Source organism: Palaemon carinicauda, chromosome 8 (genome assembly GCF_036898095.1).
Source record: "Palaemon carinicauda isolate YSFRI2023 chromosome 8, ASM3689809v2, whole genome shotgun sequence".
Taxonomy (NCBI): Eukaryota; Metazoa; Arthropoda; class Malacostraca; order Decapoda; family Palaemonidae; genus Palaemon; species Palaemon carinicauda.
The window spans coordinates 143055480-143078175 of NC_090732.1; the positions used below are offsets into that span (position 1 = coordinate 143055480).

Sequence of the window (22696 nt, forward strand, 5' to 3'; positions counted from 1 at the left end):
AAATAAGAACCTAAAGAACGAGATGGCTAAATTCGGAGTCATACGAGTGTGGTCTGAATTCTTTAAGAAACCTGCTAATTTCTTAACAGCCGAATCATATTGACGAATTGTCGAGTCCCTTTTGTCCGCTTCGATGAAGAGAACGTTTTCCGGGTCAATGTTTGCATCTTTATGCGCTGCAAACTTCATGAAGTCCACAAAGTTAGGGTTTTGGCTATCCTTGAGGAATCTGACACAGTCTGTGTTTGAATTACTTGGGTTAGTTTGGGGAATGGAATCCGGAAGGGTCGGAGTTTCAGCTCGAGGAGGAGAGGAAACCAACTGCTCTTTGGCCAGTGAGGTGCTACTAAGGCCACTGTCCCCCGGAAGGAGCGTAGTTTGTGCAATTAGAAGATTCACTGGTGGAAATAGGTAAATCTTCCTCCAATGGTTCCAATCCAGGGTTAATGCGTCTATGGCATAAGCCTGAGGGTCCATGTTTGGTGTCACATAACAAGGAAGTTTGTGATTCATCTGAGTTGCGAATAGATCTACCTGAAGGCCCGGAACCAGCCTGAGTATCCACTGGAATGAAATTATGTCCAGAGACCATTCTGATTCCAGTGGTTTCATCCTGGATAGTGAGTCCGCTATCACATTCTGGACTCCCGCTAGGTGGGTTGCTGACAGGAACCAGTTCTTTTCTGCTGCCAAGGTGAAGATAGTGACCAGGATCTGATTCAGGTTGGGCGACTTGGATCCTCCTCTGTTGATGCAGTGTACTACGGCTGTGCTGTCTGACACTACTCTGATGTGGGTCGACCTCGGAGGAGAGAGCCTCTTCAGGGTCAAGAACACTGCCATGGCTTCGAGAACATTGATGTGGAAGTGTTTCATGGCGGGTGACCAAGAGCCCTGAAACATCTGACGTTCGTAGTAACCCCCCCATCCACTCAGAGACGCGTCTGTATGAATTGTCACTTGTGGGGGTGGGAATTGAAGAGGAACCGATTTGGAAAGGTTCTTCGATTCGGACCATGGCTGTAATCTCATTTTCAAGACAGAGGGGATTTTCGAGACCTTGTCTCTTAAAGGTACTGTGGCTCTCTTTCTCCAAACTCGATTGATGTCTTTGAGTTTGGCTTTCAATAGGCGATCTGTTACTGAGGCGAATTGCAGAAGGCCGAGGATTCTTTCTAAGGCTCTTCTGGACACCTGCCTGTGTTTTAGAAAATTCTTGACCTTGGAAGCTATTTCTCTTACCTTTTTGGGAGGTAGAACCAGCTTGTGCCGTGCAAGGTCCCACTGTATGCCTAACCATTCGAAGCGGTCTGATGGAAGTAGGCGGGATTTTTGGAGATTGACCCGAAATCCCAGGTTGGCGAGAAAACGAAGTACTTTCTTTGTAGCTCTGTTGCACTCCAGGGCTGACCGAGCCCAAATAAGCCAATCGTCCAGATAAGCAACGATCTGAATCCCTTGGTTCCTGAGTTGTTCTAGCACCGTCTCTCCCAGTTTCGTGAATATCCTGGGTGCAATGTTGAGGCCGAAGGGCATGACTTTGAATGCAAAGGCTTTCCTGCCTAGACGGAAACCTAGGTAAGGAGAGAAGTTTCGAGCTATTGGTACGTGATAATAGGCGTCGGTAAGATCGATAGAGGTGGTGACGGCCCCACGGGGAAGCAGGGTACGTACCTGAGAGATGGTCAACATCCGGAACTTGTCGCAGAGGATGTAAGAATTTAGCTTTGACAAGTCCAGGACCACTCTCAATGCCGACGAGCCTTTCTTCGGAACTGTGAACAGGCGGCCTTGGAACTTCAGCGATCGAACCCGTTTGATTGCTTTTTTCTGTAGTAACTCGGTGGTGTACTCTCTCAGAATGGATGTGGGTCTCTGGAAGAAGGTCACTGGTGGAGGAGGGGAACCTTGTGACCATTTCCACCCCAAGCCTTTGGAGACTATGCTGTGAGCCCACGGACTGAAGGTCCAACGGTCTCGAAAGTGGTAAAGTCTCCCCCCTACCGGAACTATATCATTGCGAGGGAGTGAATCTAGGTTCTTTCCCTCCTCGAGAACCCCTTGTCCTAGGTCCGCCTCGTTGACGGAACTGTCCTCTAGCCCTGTAGCTACCTCTCTGGTGTCCACGAAAGGGACCTGAGGGTCCGTAGCTAGGGATGTATGCGGGTGAGGGCATCCAAACGGGGTTGGGTTGGGTACCTGGGGGAGCAGTGAGGTAGACCACCTGTTGAGGGTGTTTCGGCTGTAGAGGAGACGAAGCAGTGGGAGACTGTGAAGACGAGTGGGCAATCGACGATTGTTGGTAGTGACCTCGGCTCGTCTTGTAAGGGGCAAACCTCTGTTTCTTCCTGAAGAAGTTTTGTTTTTGCCCTTCAACCCTCTTTTTGGCAGTGAGGCCCCACCTCACTTGCAAATTTTGATTTGCTCTCGCAGCGTCTTGTAGTACCTTGTTCACCTCCTCCTGAGGAAAAAGGTTCTTACCCCAGCAGGGGGAAGCTATCAGCCTATTCAGTTCATGCCTGATCGTGGCCTCAGAAAGAACGTGCTTCCTGCAACTAACCCGAGCCGAACAAAACTCGTGTAAGTCGATTTGGAAGGACAGAGACAGGTTCTTTGTGAATACCCGGAACATGGTCTCGGTCGGGTAAAGTGAGGTTAGGGACTCCACGGAGGTAATGGAGTGGAGAGACCTAGCCAACCTATTCCGTGCCTCAAACTCAGTCTTGAGAAGAATATCTGGTAATTTAGGAAGCTTCTCGGAGAACAGATTAGAGGCACAGTCTGGGTCTAACTTCCCTACTGTGAAAGTAGCGGGGGCATCATCCCAGATAGTAACGGTACTCGGAATGAGCATGGAGGTGGGATCGGTCTCTTTAAGAGCTGGCATGGCAGAACCTTCTTTGATAGCCTGAAAAGTAAGAGCTGCCACTTTATCTGTAATAGGCAAGGTAATACCTGGAGAAGCTGTAAATATGGTGTAGGCTCCTTTGTGTGGGGTGAGCTTGGAATTAGTGCAACCCCAGTCTGACAACGTCCTGGCCCAGAAAGATTGGGCCTGCTCTTTAGGGAATATTACCGTTTCCTTCGGTACCTTGTCTAACCTAACCAAGGCATGTTCTTTCAATCGCACGAAGCCGTTGAATGGGAATTCTAGTCCCGGAGGGTAAAATTCTAAGTCCTCTAGAGGACGGGTGCCTATGCCCTCTAGAGTTATGGCACCATCAATATATGGAGCATGTAAGGCAAACCTCCAAGGGTTGTTTTTCTCGAAGGGAGGTAACTTCGATGCGTCCGGGGCTGAAGGAGGGGGCATCTGAGTTCCGGAACGGATGAGACTTGCCACCATATCTTTGAGCTCCGTCATAGCTCCTCGGTCTGCCCTAGACTGTTGAAGATATTGTTGTATCTGCTCTTTCACAATATCCCTGACCATGGCGGCGGATAAAGGGGGCTCCCGAGCTTGATCCTCTAACGAAGCCCTGGACTTAGTAGACTTTGACTTCTTAGGAGTCACGGTTTTAGGTATAGCAATATGAACATCAGGATCCTTTGAGGGTCCCGGAACCGGTGACACTGATAATGGCAAAGCTGAAGGCTTAAAGGTACGTAGTGGCTTCACCTTGGGTCGTACAGGAATGGAGGAACCTAGAGGAGAAGCCGTAGGTTTATCAAAGCCGTGAAAGGAAGTAGAAGAGGAAGGAGTGTGGGGTGAAAGGGGGTCCACCAACTCAACACCACCTACCTGCTCATCCATGGGTTCCTCGTCCAGACCTAGGTAGGGCTCGGCCTCCGTCACTAAAACCTCTTCCTCAGTTAGAATGGTTTCTCTAATCACTTCAATTAACGGGGCCGCTGTCTCCGGTGGAACTGCTGCAGTAGTAGAGCCTGGGAATAGGCGAGAAGCCATGTCTCCATCAAGAAGATAGGGTGCGCCAGCAGGCGCATTCCTCCCAAACCCTGACACCCAAGTCCGGAGAGTAGCTCTCGCCTCCCTGAGAGATTCATCATCAGCCTGAAAGAGGAGAGGGAATTAATGATGAAGTCAAAACTGAAGTCAATATACAAAGAGCAATTAATTCTTCGCAAAGAATATTAACAGGGACACTAGAACCAACTTACCTCCTCGCTCAGGAGTAGGGCTGACAGCCCATAGCAGAGCATGCATGCCTCCGGAAACCATATCGTATAGGGGGCTTGTCCCGGTTCCCGAGAGAAGGATATGGCGCAATGGGCATGGGCCCGGCATAGATCATGGCCCATGGGATCAGTAAAGGCAGCGGAGCAGCCCCTGGCAGTGCAGCGGACTTTCTGTAAAAAGAAAGAAGACATAAGTCTGGATGTTCCTTGAGATTCTTGTCATTGACTTATGAATCAGAAACACTTAAATCTTAATTAATGTGTGAGTATGGTAGTAGCTAACACCTTAATAAAATAAGAAATTATAATAGAAAAACCAGTAACCACATAGCATGAATCTCTAAACTTCATCGATATCACACTGTTAACTCCGGTTCTGGACTCCTGCTTGATCTCTGTTTTTACCGGAGGTCCGGTAGCAAAGGCCCGTCATCGTGAAATCGTGACCGTCTCCGGTACGATAACATTATCCTCAATGAATGAGTTATCTCCAGTGAAGCCGGAGATACGATGAAAACGGGGGCCTGAACTGTGTAATTGTGATCAAACATGACAAAGGTTCGTGTGTAAAAGGCTTCAGCCGGAGTCCGAGTGCCGGATTTCACCGTTGCACTCCAAAAATCTGCTCCGGAACGATAACTAGTTCTCACCCAATGAGTATCCATTATAGCGGAGCATAACTCAAGGCGGAGCCAAGCATAACTCAAGGCGGAGCTAAGGGTGTCGGTATAAAACGACCCCAATTAATGACTCATACACTAACGTACCTAATAATAGTGTTAGCTATATTAACAGTAACCACATCAATAAATCGTTTATAATATTAAACGTACTATCATCAATTCTGATACTGAGAAGAGGCCTGAATAACCCGTGATCGTATAAAAACGGAGAACGGGAAATTCACCTCTCTTACTCAAAGAAAACGAGAGAAAGGATAACTCATACCTGTAGAACAGGAAACGAGCACTCTATGCTTTCGCTCTCAAGGTTACATATTAAAAATTAACATCACACAATAAATAAGAAATTTAATAAAATTGATTGCTTTTCTTAGTAATAGTAATAACGAAGAATAACGACAACGTAACCAAAAAACAAGGATATAGTCTAAAACGAACCCTCCAGGAGGGTACAAATTAACAGACTAAATCGCTAAGCTTTAAATCGTTACTATGCTTTAAAACGCTAAGCTTTAAATCGTTACTATGCTTTAAAACGCTATCTTAAATCGCTATTCTTCGTAGGTCCAAATTGGACTTGCAAGCAAATAAATACCATAGTAAAAATTAATAAAAATTAATGATAACATAAAAGGCCATAAAACGTAAGTGATATAACCTATCCGACAGAGTACCAGATGGGCAAAATTAACTAGAAAATTTACCGAAGCGAACATACCCAAAATGGCTGCCGATATCTCGGCAGGACAATCGCTTCCAAAACTAAAAACCACCATAATGGAAATAGAACAAATGCCCGGTACTGTCAAAAACTGCCAAAACAAACTATGGTACTTAACATTGGTAAGGGTGAAGTAACAACATCAGTCATGTTGAAATAACGAGAAATTCTTCGAAAAAACACTGTGCCCAAAAAAACTATGCTTGCTTGAAGTCCAATTAAAGAAGGATGTCCTAGAGGGCGCGCGTGGTAGGTGTCGTTGGGGAGTTCAACCATGTTATCTAGGGCCTGTCACGGCCCTCCCCATTGATGAAGGGATTATCTAAATGGAAGACAACCTGTGAATAGTGGTTTACACACGCCTTTGTTTAATACACGACACCTACAAGGTGTTCGTGCGAGGGTTGTAACCTCTGCATTCCATGCTTTTATCTTTCTCTAGTATATTTGGAAGATTTATATTAGGAAAGGTATAAGGAAGGACCTTTTTCACCGGCCGTCACAGGCCCCCCAGAAAAGAGAGAATAAGCAATGAAAGGGAATGAGCATAATACAGAATAAGAAAGGGAATAAGGGTATAAGGAATAAACAGACTGAAATGAAGAGTGAAAATCCATAAGTAACAGAAATGAAAAGGTAAAGGAAAGGAAAATAGAAAAGAAGGAAGAATCAGAGATTTTTTACTTTATTTAAAGTATGCTTTCAGTTTAGCGGCTGCGGTTAAGTGAATTTTCAGCTTCTATTTGTTTTATAATGGTATCAATAGTTCAAAAGCTGGTAGAGTCAACAGTTTGGGAATAAGCAGATAATGAGTTTTTACTGTATTCCTGTTTCTAGCATCATTATCATTCTACATCATCATTTTTATACACTAAGCCAAATTTCATTAATCTGATTAGTGGAAAGTTATGTTTTGGCATATTGGCTGTCAAAATTTTAAGCTCATCCTCTCTGCTGTAGTGAAAATATGAGGGAGCATAGTATGCCAAATCTTAATTTGTAGTTTTAGATGTTATGATTTTACTGAAGCAACAAATTCTAAATCCATATTTTTTATTAACAGACAGAAATGTTATTGCATTATCATGAATACAACTTTGTTATTGCTGCTTTTGTTTGGCATACTTTTCATGTTACTGCATTTGTTATATTTTTATTACAGCCCCAGCAGTTGTGGACAGGAAAACAAATATTCAGTTCAATAATCCGGCCAAACCAGAAGTTTCCAGTTCAGTGCAATTTAACGACTAAGCGTAAAGATTACACACATGGTGAGGAATTGTGCTCCAATGAAGCTTGGGTCATAATACGTAACTCTGAACTCTTAGCAGGAGCCCTCGATAAATCACTTTTAGGCTCTGGTTCTAAGAAGAATATATTTTATGTCATCAAAAAGGATTATGGTGATATTTATGCTGCCGATGCCATGTGGAGAGTTGCTAGGCTCTCTACTCTATACCTTATGAATCAAGGATTTTCAATTGGCATTGGAGATGTCATGCCAGGAACTGGGCTTCTGACTAGGAAACAGGAGCTTCTTGATGATGGGTAAGAGGATGCTATTTACTTTTCTTTATTTTAACTTTACCTCTGTTTTATCGTAGAAATTTTTAGGCTTCGTTAGTGCATGTTAGATATCACTATATGTTAGTTTAGTATAACAATTTTATGACTAAATGTAATTTACAAAACAAACAAAGTTCTTCTGATGACAGACTGGAAAATTTATATATATCTGAATTCAATGTTCTTTTAATGATATGGCTAATCTCCAAAGCCAGTTACCCTCCACCATACAAAGGTTGAAGTGACAGACATCTGCCAATACGAGCATGTGCAAAAGTAATTAAAAGATTAAAATACTTAAAAAAAAATTGATATTATAAGTAAATTTTAAAGTGTACAGGATAACAGGTAGGTTACTTTGTCGCTCTAGCAATTGGCTGTGTAATAAATGCTTTGTTGTTTTTGCCTCAATCACTTATCCATTCTCTCAAAAAGTGTTTATGTATTCAACGCTAAGTGGTTATTTCTTTGTGTAGAAAATGTACAGCAGCTGCCAGTTGAGTTATGGTGATTAGCTGACTGAAAACTTGAAATGGTTAATTAACATATATGATAGCAAGTACAAAGTGTTTGTGATACCTCTAGTGCTGTTAAGAAACTGCATGCATTAACAAAGAAAATGAAAATATTAGAGTGGAAAAATAATAGAGCCAGTAACTCATTTTGCCTTGCTACCCCAAGTCAGAACCTGTATGTCAGCTACTCTGTTACACAATAAGGTTAATGCACACTATTTATTAAATGTATTTTCATTAATTAATATTAATGTTTTGATTTAATTTGACTTAGATAAATTTTTAAAAGGATTGTTTATTGAGTATTTTCTTTATAATCTTTTCTGTAACATTTATTCGAACAATAACTTAATTATCAAGAAAACTTGTAAGTTTTGCTGGACGTCCTATGTATAAAATTACATACGTAAAGCAAGAATGTGTAATAATGTGAGAACATTTTTTTTAAATGTTTGTTTGTGAGGAAAATAAATATAGTAAAAATCAATCACTTTCAAAGCATTTTACACATCGCAAATATTATAGCTGTAGACATTCTTGATATGACTGTTATTTTACATCAATTAGTATATGTAGAGACTTATTATTTTTATTATTATTGTTTTTATTATTACTTGGTAAGCTACAACCTTAGCTGGTAAAGCAAGATGCTATAAGCCCAAGGGCTCCAACGAGGAAAATAGCCCAGAGAGGAAAGGAATTAAGGAAATTAATAAACTAACAAGTAAAGTAATGAACAATTAAAATAAAATATTTTAAGAACAGCAATAACATTAAAGTAAATCTTTCATATATAAACTATAAAAACTCCAAAAAACAAGAGAAAGAGGAATAACATAGAATAGTGCACCTGAGTGTACCATCAAGCAAGAGAGCTCTACACCAAGACACAAGACCGTGGTACTACCCAAGACTGGAGAAAAATTATTTGCTTTTGGAGTTTCCTTCTTCTAGAAGAGCTGCTTACCATATCTAAGAGTCTTCTACCCTTACCAAGAGGAAAGTAGTCACTGAACAGCAACAGCGCAGTAGTTAACCCCTTGAGCAAAGAAGAATTGTTTGGTAATCTCATGATATTAGATGTATTAGGACAGAGGAGAATGTGGAAAGAATAGGCCAGGCCCGACTATTCGGTGTATGTGTGAGCAAAGGAAAAAGGAGACATAACCAGGGAGAGGGATTTAATGTATTACTCTCTGGTCAGTCAAAGGACCCAATATCTCTCTAGTAGTATCTCAACTGGTGGCTGATGCCCTGGACAACCTACTACCTACTAATACTAGCTAGAGTTATGGCGATTAGCTGACTGAAAACTTGAAAGGGTTATTTGGTGAAATATGAAGAAAATTAATAAATAGTTTATAGAATACTGTACTAATTTGATTTTTAAATGCAGAAATTCTTGTTGCATTCATAAGCCTAGTTAGCTAGCAATAGCAGAACCAGCTGATGGAAAACTGGAGTGTCGGTACTGTATTTGGCTGGTGGATTGTGATATGTCTAACCCTGATGATGGGGGCTAGTGAACTTTCCCACTTTCGAATGTATTGTTGTAGCGCATGTGGTTTCCTGGAACAAAACATATTCCTAAGTGAATTTTGTATAATTATGAACTTATTGCCTAAGGGTGTGTTTGTGAGTGTACTTCAGATTATAATAATAGTTTTTTATCCTTTTTTATAATATTTAAAATTAAGAGCATTGTAGGGATTATTTGAAAATTTTGTATTAATAATGTTTTCTTTCTCCTCAATACAATCCTGTCTCTTTTTCTATCATAGGGAAGGGAAGATTTCCACTCACTTTGTTCTTTTTTGGGGAGGCATTCTAGTGTGTAGGATTCAACTTGGCTTGCGTGGAGGCCATGATCTCCATACCAGTGCTCCTCTTTGTGAAAAAGAAAACTAAGTGTGTTCACCAGTGTCCTGAGGGTGGTTCCCCTGCCTTTTTTTATGTCAGAGAACCATTTTGGTTCTTTTCCTTCTCCTTCTCAATGCAATCCTTTTGTGTCTCCTCCATTTATCCATTGGTTTCTGTCCAAGGGTCATGATCAGGACCTTAGCTTGGAGTGTGCCTCAATTCATGCTGAGGTATTTTCTTTCTTTAGTGAGGGATTCACACTGGTGACAGTCTACAACACGCCATTTTATGTTTTGTGCCTGAAGAGAAATTATACCCAAAGAGTTTGTAGCCCTCCTTGGGCACTGAAAGTACACCTTTAATAAGTGCCCTGCTGTGGTCTGTTTTTGACTGGGTCATCCCTGTAACAGTCTTAGGCCAGTGTCAATATTGAGCAGTAGTGCTTCAGTATGTGTATTTAGAGATTCCTAAGTGCCAGTTACACTCATTGTTGTTCCAATTGAGGAAGACTTAGCAACTTCCTTTTCAGATTTATAGACCAGCACATCTGTAGGTAGTAATGACGAGGGCCTCTGCTTGCAAGGAGTATAAGAAGCAAGTTCACTCCTTTTCCTCCTTTACCAGCTTCAGGGCCTCTTCCTCTACTTTGGATGGTTCTTTTATTGAAGAAGAGAAGGAAAGAGCAAATACCACAAAAATGTCTCTTACATAAAGTCCCACTGGACTTTGGTAATCTCCCTTCTTATTTGGGAGTTAATGGAGCCCCACACAGAGACTGGTACCTTCAGAGTTGTATACCAGTGTGCAGGCCTCATGTGGAAGCTGCTAATACCAAAGGTCAGGGGAAAGGGGATCATCCCTACTCTCCTTTATCCTACCTGCTGAGATGCAAGAGGTCCTCTGGGATTTCTCCATCTTGTGGTATCTTGGTGACACAAAGGGAAACTCCCTGTATCCATGCAAGACATTAAGGCTTTCAAGAGGAAACTGAAGATTTTCTTATTTCAAAAGTCATACAACAGTGACGATTTAACAGTAAATGAACAATACACGAAATGAAACGTTGAATACTCTGAACTAACAAGGTAAAACGACAGTGGAGGTCCTGTAGAGAGTGGGGTTCCCCTGCTGTATGGGACCAGAAAAGCAGCCATCAAAGTAAGTAAGTATGTAAGAAGGAGCTTAGCCCCAGGCCTGCATATGATACTCCAAGCTCCATTTTCCTGAGAACTGACATGGTGCAAACCAGTGTAGCCATTCCCCTGAGGTAACTTTACATGATGTAACTTTTGTTTTCGTCAACCGTTAATAACAAGGACTGTGTGAGAGACATAGATCAGGAACTTTTACTGTCCCTTCCATAATCTAGCTTCCACAACTATGTACCTAGCCTCTGGCAAGGTTGTGTTTTGATCAAGGAACAGAAACACTCAGAATTTAGAAGTGTTCCTATACATCATACAAACCTGCATCCTTTAATTGGGGAGATTGTTTCAGCATGATCTGGAATCAGTTGTTAAAGTTGTATAATGAGTTGTTATCTAACTGATGAGGGTGCAGGCAAGGAGCTCTGCCCCCTTTCCAGTTGGAAATCCCTCACTTTTGCTTCAGGCACTGTCGTATACAGATGTACAGACAGCTCCTATTTTTTTTATTTTACAGAAAGTGAATGTGGGTTGTTAATTATGGAAGCAAAAAGCTTGTGTTGCTGGGGTAGGAGTGGACTTGGTAGCCAATTTTTTTAAATAGGCTGTAGTTTCACTCTCCCTCTGTGCTCCTTGAGGGCATTACTGTATGCACGAATCCCCATGTGCTGTGAGTAGGTCATGGCCTCCAGTGCAATGGCAGGCCTTCATCTTGATTGGGGAAGAAGCAAGTGATGGGTTAGTTAGGGTTGGACTGGGCAGTGCCCGAGAAAACTCCGGTGAGTTCTTTCGCTCTTTCTGTCTCCTTGGCGAGTACGACTGCTGTGGTCCCCCTGTTCATACAATCCTAGACCAGTCCCAGGAGAGTACTCTGTCTCCTTTGAACAGGTTTATCCAGCAGGCACTATTCAAAATAGAGATGGCGAACACCGTCCTATCAGCAAGCAGAAAGGAGGATTTTATGCTGTCACTGGATGTAAAGGATGCTTACTCCAAATACCCATTCACTCCTCCAGTAGAAGGTTTCTTCAATTCTGTGTGGATGAGACAGTCTTCCAGTTCAAGACCCTCTGCTTTGGCCTCTCAACAGCGCTATAGGTGTTCTCAAGAGCCTTTGCCCTCGTGTCAACGTGAGCTCACTTCCGGGATGTAAGACTTCTTCGTTACCTCGATGACTAGCTACCCATTTCTTCCTTAAAGGAAGCCTTCGCCCAGCAAAGATACCAACTCCAATGGTTTTGTGCCGAATTGGGGATCATTGTGAATTGGAGGAAGTTGCAATTAATCCCCACACATGAAATGGTATATCTGGGAATGAGGCTAGATTCAGTGGCAACAAAGGCATTTTCCTCAGACAACAGACTGTCTTGGCATTTGCAGGTGGTGGCTCCTTTGCTTGACCATCCAGCCCTTCCAGCCAAGCAATGACAAAGACTGTTAAAGCACTTCTCTTCCCTGGAGAGGCTGGTCCCCCATGGAAGGTTGCACTATAGGTCGGTGCAATGGTGAGGGATGGAAGATACCCCACACAAGATGATCAAGGTCAATCAGGAGAGTAGGTCATCCCCAACTTGAAGGTCGTCAAAGCTGTTACTTATACAGAACTTGAGGATAGAGCCTGCTGTCTAGTTCCCCCTGGAAGGGCAGCCTGTGTTGCAGATATCTGTTTCTCGCCTCCATCCCATTAACTGAGAACAGATACTGGGAGAATAGGGCAGGCCTTACGTCCTCCTCCTAATCCTGGGTGTTGTAGGGTTCCCCTTCCTAACTGTGAGTCTAAAAGGACAAGGGTTTGTATTCAAATTGGAACAAATAGAATTTTTTTGTAGCTTCTATATTTTTCCAAACCCTACATACCTGATTCCTCCCTGTAAACCCAAAGCTGGGACCTTGAGAATGTAGAGTTGACCCTTACGGGAGAATAGCCTAATCTCTCATTCTCCCTCACACTCCCACTTGTCCACTACACAGGATGCAGTTCTTTTTCCAGTCGGTTCAGCGGAAGGGGATGTACTCCTATTTGAAAGGAATCAGGTTTGTATGACTAAAATTTGTGATATAGCATAGAAATTCAATGAAAATTATGATGCGTAATGTATGTACACAATTGTGTCATGGTTGATTGTTTGTAAATACCATACCTATGAATGTATGGAATTAATTTTTGAGGCTACTAGTAGTCATTTGTTAGGAATACCAATTGTACATACATTATATTAGTTTCTTGTTATGTTAACTTATGATTCACGTTACTTAATTCACTTAGCCCAGACTGATATAAGTTTAAATTCTCTTCGTAAATGATTTGTGTATGTGTAGTAGTATAGCATGCATTAGAATTATCCTCAGCTATGGTTAATCCTGCAGGGTTTCCTAGGATTCATGATGTTATACTAGGATTAGTTTTAAAATGTTTATATGATAATACACCTTTCAGGTTTCTTTCAATTTCAGGTATGGAAAATGTGATGAATTCATTGGTCAGTTAAAAGAAGGCACCTTGCACTGTCAGCCAGGTTGTACAGCTGAAGAAACACTAGAGCAGTTGATCTTGAAAGAACTCAGCACAATTCGTGACAAAGCAGGAAAAGCCTGTGTCATGGAACTGCACAAGACAAATGCAGCACTTATAATGGCCATATCAGGTTCAAAAGGATCCTTCATCAATATTTCACAGATGATTGCTTGTGTTGGTCAACAAGCTATTGGTGGTAAAAGAGTACCTAATGGATTTGAAGATAGGGCTCTACCCCACTATGAAAGGTACAGTACACTACTATAGTACTTGTTGAATTTTAAAACATGTTTGAAATCATTCATAATTGCCTTCTTGAATTTAACAATGTAATAGAACTAATTTTACAAAGAAAATTCAATTTTTTTTCCTATGAAAGCTTGCTCTTACTGCTGAAGATATTATTACTGTATCCTGTTCCAAGAGTAGGCCATTTCAGTGAGAGCTGAGATTTTTATCTTAGTGGTCTGGTTCAACTAAGTTTTATGATTAACTAATTAGTACACTAAGTAGCAGTTAAATATTAAATGACATATTCCCTTTATAAGTTTTATTAAAAGTGATGGCTGCCTTAGTGACATTAATTAAAAAAAAAGGACTTTTCAATGGCATTAATAAGTTTTATTATTATTACTGCATTCTGTCATTAATTGTGCGATAGGGATGGAAAAAAGTAAAATTAACTTTCTTTCCTATGTAAGCATAAACTCTTCGGGTTAAATCCATTTTTAAAGTAGTACTCGAAGGCCGTTAATTAAAGGTCAAATAGAGATAAGTATTATGTTAAAATTCCTTAAGGTCATTTTCTTAAGAAGTAAAGGATGTATGCTCATCTTCTGGCTCATGTGTGAACTGATGAATAATTGGTTATGTGTTGTACACTATATATATGCATGTCCAGTCAGGAGAGGGGCCAAGGGCAAAGGTTGTAGTGGTGCTACCTAATCTGTTTAATCTCTGGGTTACTGAAAAGCCAGTTTTTGGTAATATATTCAGTATTCAATGGTTTCAGGGCCATTACTCCAACAGCAAGTGAACAGGAAGAACATTTCCTGTGTAATATTGACTGTTAGTTTCCCCTGCTGTATGAGGAGAACCTCAAGGATATGTAGGTGCCTGCTATCAGGGGCATTATCGATAATTTTCGTATGATTGATTATGTGCTCCTCAATATACTGTGCTGTAATGGCATCGTGAGTTTATAGATAATGGATTTTTACGTGTTGTAATATTAGACTTGGTAGGTTACATCTTCAAGTAAGTCTAGGTAAGTTAACTTTAAAATAGTTTATTCCTTTAAAACAGTTATTAACATCTCCATCACAGGAGTATAGATGGTTTGGTCGGATGACCATTCCGTATGACAACTTAATAAGAACTGGCTAAAATATCAATATCACAGATATCGTATAGTCAGTTATCTCAGCATTTAAACACATAATGTAAACCTAACATTAATATAGGGAGACACCTGCATCCGGTGCGACACAACTCTCTCACGGTTTGTATTTGTGTTTCTTCTTCATAAAAATGTTACATTGCTGTGGTTTGGCATTTGCATCCTGGTTATGACATGACTATGGCATTTCTCGCACTCGCTCCTACTTCCATATTGACCTCTTAGGTCATGTATTTAAACATGTAATTTTACATATATTACATTAGCTCGGTCAGCTACCTTCAATTTATTGAATATTTAACAATGTGTTAAAAATATGTTTACTAGGAGTGTGACTGGATATACGGTAGGGTCCCGAATTATGCGAGAATTTGGTCGATCAATGACCTCGTATAAATGGAAAATCGCATATTTCGAAACACACAACAGAAATAATTACATTTGGGCCAAGGCAACCAGCTACTTGCCTATTCAAACGTGTTTACCACCCATTTCCAATACTTTCTTTTTACTATACTGTATTATTTTATACTATCAAATTGTTTTTGTAAATAAATCAAACATTTAATATACCGTATTTCCCGTGTGATAAGACGCTACAAGTGGTAAGACGCACCCTCAATTAGCAAGGCAGTTTTAGAAAAAAAAATGAGGATTTTAAAAACTTCTTAGCAGAAATCCATGGTCAGCGACTCTAGCGTGACTACTCTGGCACAGTAACTTTTCTTATTTTGGGTGTATTATGAAATGTTCAAGTTAATATTTATTAGCTATATGCCGATTATCCCAATTCTATTATATATTCTTATAAGAAGCAACTAAACCAGTCGTAGTATCCATTACAACTACACGTTTACTCAATAGTACTTGGTGTTTCAAGTGTTGTTTACATGAAAGCAGCGTTGCCAAAGGTTTTTTATAAAAATTTGGTAAAGCTGTAAAATTCTAGTGAGTTCCAAAATTCCTCATATACCCTATAAATATTCACACAAAAAGTAGTTATTGATTATAGGAATCTATAAATTCTTTTAGGTGGAATACTTTCGCTACTGTTTATGTGATTCTGGGTCTAGTTACTTTTCTGCTAACTTGGTAATACTGCACTCAACTAACAGAAGATTTTGCCAAGGACGTATTCAGCAACTGTCCGTTTGTATTATTTCGGAACTCAGGCAGCAAATTCATTATCAATATATTGCTTTATTACAAAACAACAAAATATGAGAAAATAGCTATATACTGAATAAACCACTATGTCATAGTGTCGTCTGCTACGAGACCACTAGTTGGCATGTTTACTTGTGGAAGGGGGTTAGCGAGTCATCAGCTGATTACCAAAATAAACAAATCATTTGCTAGTGTACTTCATTAAATGAAGTGCAATATAAAAATTAACGCATTTATATTATATGAATGATAATTGTAGGTTTATATTTTATCTCTCGTGGCTTAGAGAGCTTGTAAGTCAATAGTTTGGTGTCTGAGGTGTGTCAAACGCCCCAATACAACTTTTTCTTTGTGTTAAGACGCAGGGTGATTTTGGGGGTAATTTTTCGTGAAAAAAGGTGCGTCTTATGACACGGGATATACGGTACTTTAAAAGTTCTAATAACTTGAAAGAAAAGGTTAAAGTGACAACCAGGATGTGTGTAAACACCGTATATTTCTCGTTATAACAGGACCCAAAATACAGACAAATTTTAATGTTTGTCATATCTATTGTATAAGACAACTGGTGAATAGCAAAACCATCACTGTATAGAGTAGCTTTTGTTGTATCATTGAAAATCCTAAATTATCAAAATAAAGGAGATTTCATATCACGAGTTTCCTAAACACGCCAAAAAGCACAATGAAAAATGACGACCATTGTTTTGTTTTCGTTTATCTCTGATCATAACGAAGAAACGAACGCATTTACACATCTTTGTATAGGTTAGTTTTATATGATGATTTGGTTATTACCAATGTTGTTCTACTTAATTCTTTTTAGAACTTCGAAATAAATGAAAAAACGTTTTCCTTTATGACACTGCCTGAGACGGAAATCTTCCATTTGTTTACTGTACGCTCCATCTTCGATCATAATAAACAAACGAACGCATTAAACACACATGATCAAAGTGATAAATATTGATATTAAAAGCATTTAGTAAACATTATGTTATTACAAATATTTTACTTACCGTATCCATATAAATTCCTAAAATCGTAGCAAAGCAGGAAAACTTTTTTTCATACGTTTATCAACAATAGCAAAGAGCCACTATTAACAGTATGGTAATTTACGATAATTCTAAACTGTTACGAAAGAAAATTGTCCTTTCCATATTCAAAATACTTTTCTTAGCTCTTAGCTGCAGTTATAAGTCAACTTTACCCACCTCAATTAGGGAACCATTTGGAAAAAAAGGTAAAAGTAGAAGAAAGTCCCAGGCCTGTTTTTAAAGACATCGAACAATTAGGTTACCGCTAGAACGTTCGTTATGATAGAGAAGGTGCGAGATTGGAGAAGTAAGGAAAATTGAATCATGCTTGATTTTTAATAAAACTGAACTTTGTGAAACAACAAAGATTTCATTTGTTAGAGAGATAGAGAGAGGTAAGAAATGAGGGGGGTAGCGAAAGGTATCCTAGAGAGAGAGAGAGAGAGAGAGAGAGAGAGAGAGAGAGAGAGAGAGAGAGAGAGAGAGAGAGAGAGAGAGAGAGAGAGAGAGAGAATGATGGTTATAAATGTAATCAATAAATATGATAGGTTATAAGACATTGGTGCTTATGTAATATTAACTGTATAGATGGTTTGAATAAGTTAAGAAATGGAATTAAAAATGCTTTGTTATTGTATTCATACGCTCATATTCTTGAGAGCGAGAGCTAGACATCAGCTGATCTGATCACAGCCAAAAGTTAAACAAAAATAAGTCGGCAATACTCGATTTATAAAACATAATTTAAAACAAAAGTACAGGGTTTTCTTAAAGCACAATTAATTATTTAAATAGTAGCAATTTTCTAGAATAAAGTGAAGTTTCCTAAAAATAGTAGTTTGCTGACGAAATCAGATGTCATATTTTAAGCTACGATTGAAATGGATTTATACTCGCTATAATTTTTTTGTTTTATATTTAATTGACGCTTTTTAATAAAACCTATTTTGGGTTCTTCATCCACAGTATATGTAAGTATTGTATAACATTGGAGAGAGAGAGAGAGAGAGAGAGAGAGAGAGAGAGAGAGAGAGAGAGAGAGAGAGAGAGAGAGAGAGAGAATCAGCTGTTGTAATCGAATGCCATGTTTTTGTTTCTTGTACCACTTGAAGCGAGGAAATGATCACCGCAACGAATAATAGTCATGTTAATTTCATTCTTAAACTCAGGTTGTAATATGTGAACTAAGATTTTATTTCTTACACACATACAGAGAGAGAGAGAGAGAGAGTTAAATCAAGTATCTCTCTCTCTCTCTCTCTCTCTCTCTCTCTCTCTCTCTCTCTCTCTCTCTCTCTCTCTCTCTCTCTCTCTTGGAGAGAGGATTTTATAATTACACCTTGTACTATACAAAACAATTCATTGTACAGCAAATCTATACTGTTTAGAAGATGACAAAATATTGCCGACTTGTTACCGAAATTTACGCTATTCACTGCCGATAAACAAACCCAGCCTACGTGTGAAAACCTTGAATACCCACAGGGAAAACTAAAGCTTTTATATATTCTATACTAAATAAAAATAATGCTTGAATATACCTTCATTAACAATACCATTAAAATTATCGAAAGGTTAGAGAAAGATAAAGATTGCCGAGAATGTAACCACAATTCTGTTTACATTTTGTCAGCTGGATTCGCATAGTTAAAAGTTGATTTCATTGTTGATATGGAATTTTATCCTTTAAGGGGCTATTTATGATGAAATTATGTTAATAAAATGTAAGATAAATATCGTTTGTTAACATTTATTATCAAGCACTGTATTTAGGGCTACCAATATACCTAAAAAGCCAATAGATTTGATATATTTTATAGTGCTTGACTTGCAGACTTTGAACAGCTTTGCAAAAACAATTTTTTTTTTTAAACTACCGACCGTATAAATGGGGAATCGCATAATTCGAACACGCATAATTCGGGACCCTACTGTATATATATATATTTTTTTTTAACTTTAGCCATAAGCAAATGATTAAGGGTGAATGTTCAAATAGGCACATTAAAAAAAATGCATACTTAACAGACATTGTCAAAACAAAGAAAAAAGATGCATGATAAATACAGATCATATATATGGTACATTGCTAGCAAACGATTATATGGTGCCAACAAAAAAAAAAATACTGATATACATATGATTCGGTAACTTGTTAAAGAATAGTTGCTACCTTTGTCAAAAATATAGATTATTATAATATGGTAACTAATAAAGAATATTTTTACCTTGGTAAAGATATAATTTTAGTGCACAAACACGAATTCCTGGTACGTACACGTACCACGGGTTCGTACATTATATATATATATATATATATATATATATATATATATATATATATATATATATATATATATATATATATATATATATATATATATACATCCGAACGTATCTACATCCGAAGTAAAATTCGAGCAAATTTTTGACTCTACACCCGAATTTTATTTCAACACACGAAGTAAGCAATTTTCGTCGTACCGGTTGTATCCGAATTTTTCGACACGCGAAGTACAATTCGAACACGTTCCGACTCTACACCCGAATGTTTTTTTCGACACCCCGAAGTAAACAATACTCGTACGCGTAGTTGGTGCTCATAGCGCCTGAAGTGTTTTTTATTTCCGCCGATAGAAGGCAGCACATCGACCTCGGAGGGATGCTCAATTAGCGCGGCTTGGGCCAGTCCTCTGTTCTCGTTGGCTTCTTGCGGTTGTGCTCTGTGCGTTCTGATATTAACTGTGTTTTAATCGTGATTTTTTACGTGCATCCATTAACGATAATTTACGTAAAGTATGGGTCCCAAAAGGCTTAGTTTTGCCAGTGGTAGTGGTAGTGGTGAGAAAAGGAAGAAGGAAATGCTTTCTATAGAAATTAAGCAGGAAATTATTGAAAAACATGAGCGTGGCATCCGCGTGAGTGAACTTGCTAAACAGCTTGGCCGTAATATGTCGACGATCTCAACAATCCTTAAACAGAAGGAAGCTATTAAAGCAGTGAAACCTTCTAAGGGGATCACTATAATTTCCAAACGCCGTACCCCTATCATAGAAGAGATGGAACGACTTCTACTAGTGTGGATTAAGGATAGAGAGATCGTTGGCGACACCATCACCGAAACCGTTATCTGCGAGAAGGCGCACGCCATCTTTACGGACTTGAAGGAGGAGAGCTCTGGGGGTGATGCTGGGGAGAGTTCAACCGAGCCTTCCTCAGATGATTTCAAGGCATCTCGTGGCTGGTTCGAGAAATTTAAGAAACGGTCCGCGATTCATTCAGTTGTTCGCCACGGAGAGGCTGCTAGTGCGGACACAAAGGCTGCAGCTGACTTTGTTAAGAACTTCGAAAAGATCGTGCATGAAGAAGGCTACGTAGAGCAGCAGGTGTTCAATTGTGATGAAACCGGGCTGTTTTGGAAGAAGATGCCGAGTCGAACCTACATCACTGCCGAAGAGAAGAAATTGCCTGGGCATAAGCCAATGAAGGATCGGTTGACTCTTGCTCTATGTGCCAACGCTAGCGGGGACTTTAAAGTCAAGCCCTTGCTTGTTTACCATTCGGAGAACCTTAGGGCCTTTAAAGCACACAACGTCGATAAGGATCAGCTTCATGTTTTCTGGCGATCCAACTCGAAGGTCTGGGTCACTAGGCAATTCTTTGTGCAATGGGTAAACCAAGTTTTCGGTCCTTCTGTGAAGAAGTATCATCATGAGCAGAAATTGCCTTTAAAGTGCCTGCTATGCCTTGACAATGCACCCGCTCACCTCCCCCCCCCCCCCCCCCCCGACTTGAAGATGATATCTTCGATGAATTCAAGTTCATAAAGGTGCTGTATCTTCCACCAAAACTCCACCTCTATCCTCCAGCCCATGGACCAGCAAGTCATCTCTAATTTTAAAAAGTTGTACACCAAGCACTTATTCAAGCAGTGCTTTAATGTCACGCAAAGCACCAACTTAACTTTGCGTGAATTTTGGAGGGGCCACTTCAACATCGTGTACTGCTTGAAGATCATAGATCAGGCTTGGGTGGGATTAACTCGACGGACCCTCAATTCTGCATGGAAGAAGCTGTGGCCTGATGCAGTTTCTCCCCGAGATTTCGAGGGTTTTGACCCCGAACCTGATCCCGTGGTCGGTGCAGCGGAAGCCGTAGAGGAAATCGTCTCCCTTGGCAAGTCCATGGGTCTGGAGGTAGACGCAGATGACGTTATGGAACTCGTCGCCGAACATCACGACGAACTGACGACGGATGAGCTCAAGGAACTCCATGCTATGTCGGAGCACATGAGTGATGATGAGGAAGAGAGCGAGGAGGTAGAACATGTGTTAGGTTCAGCGCAAATAAAAGAGGTGTTAGGAAAATATCAAGACGTGGTCAACTTCATCGACAAATACCATCCAAAGAAATTGCAGGTTTGTCGTGTAGTTTCTCAATTCGATGATGTTTGCCTAACTCACTTTCGAAACATTCTGAAAAGCCGTACCAAGCAATTATCTATCGATGCATTCTTTAAAAAAACTGCGAAGCGAACTCGCGATGAAGAGGATGTAAGTGAACCGAAGAAAACGGCAAAGAGTGAAGCGGAAGAAAGTGAAACACAGAAAACGGAAAAGAGTAAAGCAAAAGAAATTCAGTCAATTTTCAGTGTAAGTGATAGTGATTAAAATTACGTAATCATCAAAGAGAAAAAAAGAAAATGTAAAAAAAAATATGAAATATAAAAATTAAAAAAAAATAAGCTAAGTTATGTTAAAGTTCACTTAGTGTAAGTTAGAATAAGTTACGGTAGTGTTACGTTTATCGTAGTTAACCTCTCTACCTCCTCGCCATCCGTCCGTCTCCTCTCTCCTCTCTGCGTAGCAAAGACGAACAACACCTGCGCTTGAGTTTCTAAGGTAAAGTGACGCTAAAAACCCGTTTCTTATTTATCATTTTTTTGTTAATTCTTCTTATTTACATGTCTATTCTTCTTATTTACATGTCTATTATCTAATTTAGTGTTCATTATTCTCATGGGAAAATTATGTGTAGTAGTTTATTAAGGAGTTATCATAGGTTTTTGGGCTCAACCACGGATTAATCCTATTTCAATGTATTCTTATGGGAAAATTCGTTTCTACATCCGAACAATTTCTACATCCGAAGTTGGTTCTGGAACGGATTAAATCCGTATGTAGAGGTTCCACTGTATATATATATAATATATATATATATATATATATATATATATATATATATATATATATATATATATATATATATATATATATATATATATATATATATATATATATATATATATATATATATATATATATATATATATATATATATATATATATATATATATATATATATATATATATATATATATATATATATATATATATATATATATATAATATATATATATATATATATATATATATATATATATATATATATATATATATATATATATATATAATATATAGATATATATATATATATATATATATATATATATATATATATATATATATATATATATATATATATATATATATATATATATATATATATATATATATATATATATATATATATATATATATATATATATATATATATATATATATATATATATATATATATATATATATATATATATATATATATATATATATATATATATATATATATATATATATATAGATATATATATATATATATATATATATATATTATATATATATATATATATATATATATATATATATATATATATATATATTATATATATATATATATATATATATATATATATATATATATTATATATTATATATATCTATATCTATAAATATAAATATATAAATATATCTATATAAGATATATATATATATATATATATATATATATATATAAATAGTATATATATATATATAAAGTATATATATATA

General features: G+C 38.4%; 1 protein-coding gene across 4 annotated transcripts in view; it reads left to right on the top strand.

Annotated features, from left to right (window-relative positions):
* The window catches only part of Polr3A (RNA polymerase III subunit A), a 342849-nt gene that overhangs the window by 243238 nt on the left and 76915 nt on the right, over window positions 1-22696 (top strand). For all 4 annotated transcript variants that reach the window (XM_068379133.1, XM_068379131.1, XM_068379132.1 and 1 more), the window contains exons 12-13: window positions 6704-7089; window positions 13082-13390. In XM_068379133.1, the coding sequence (XP_068235234.1) occupies window positions 6704-7089; window positions 13082-13390 (695 nt within the window). The remainder of the gene's footprint in view (window positions 1-6703; window positions 7090-13081; window positions 13391-22696) is intronic.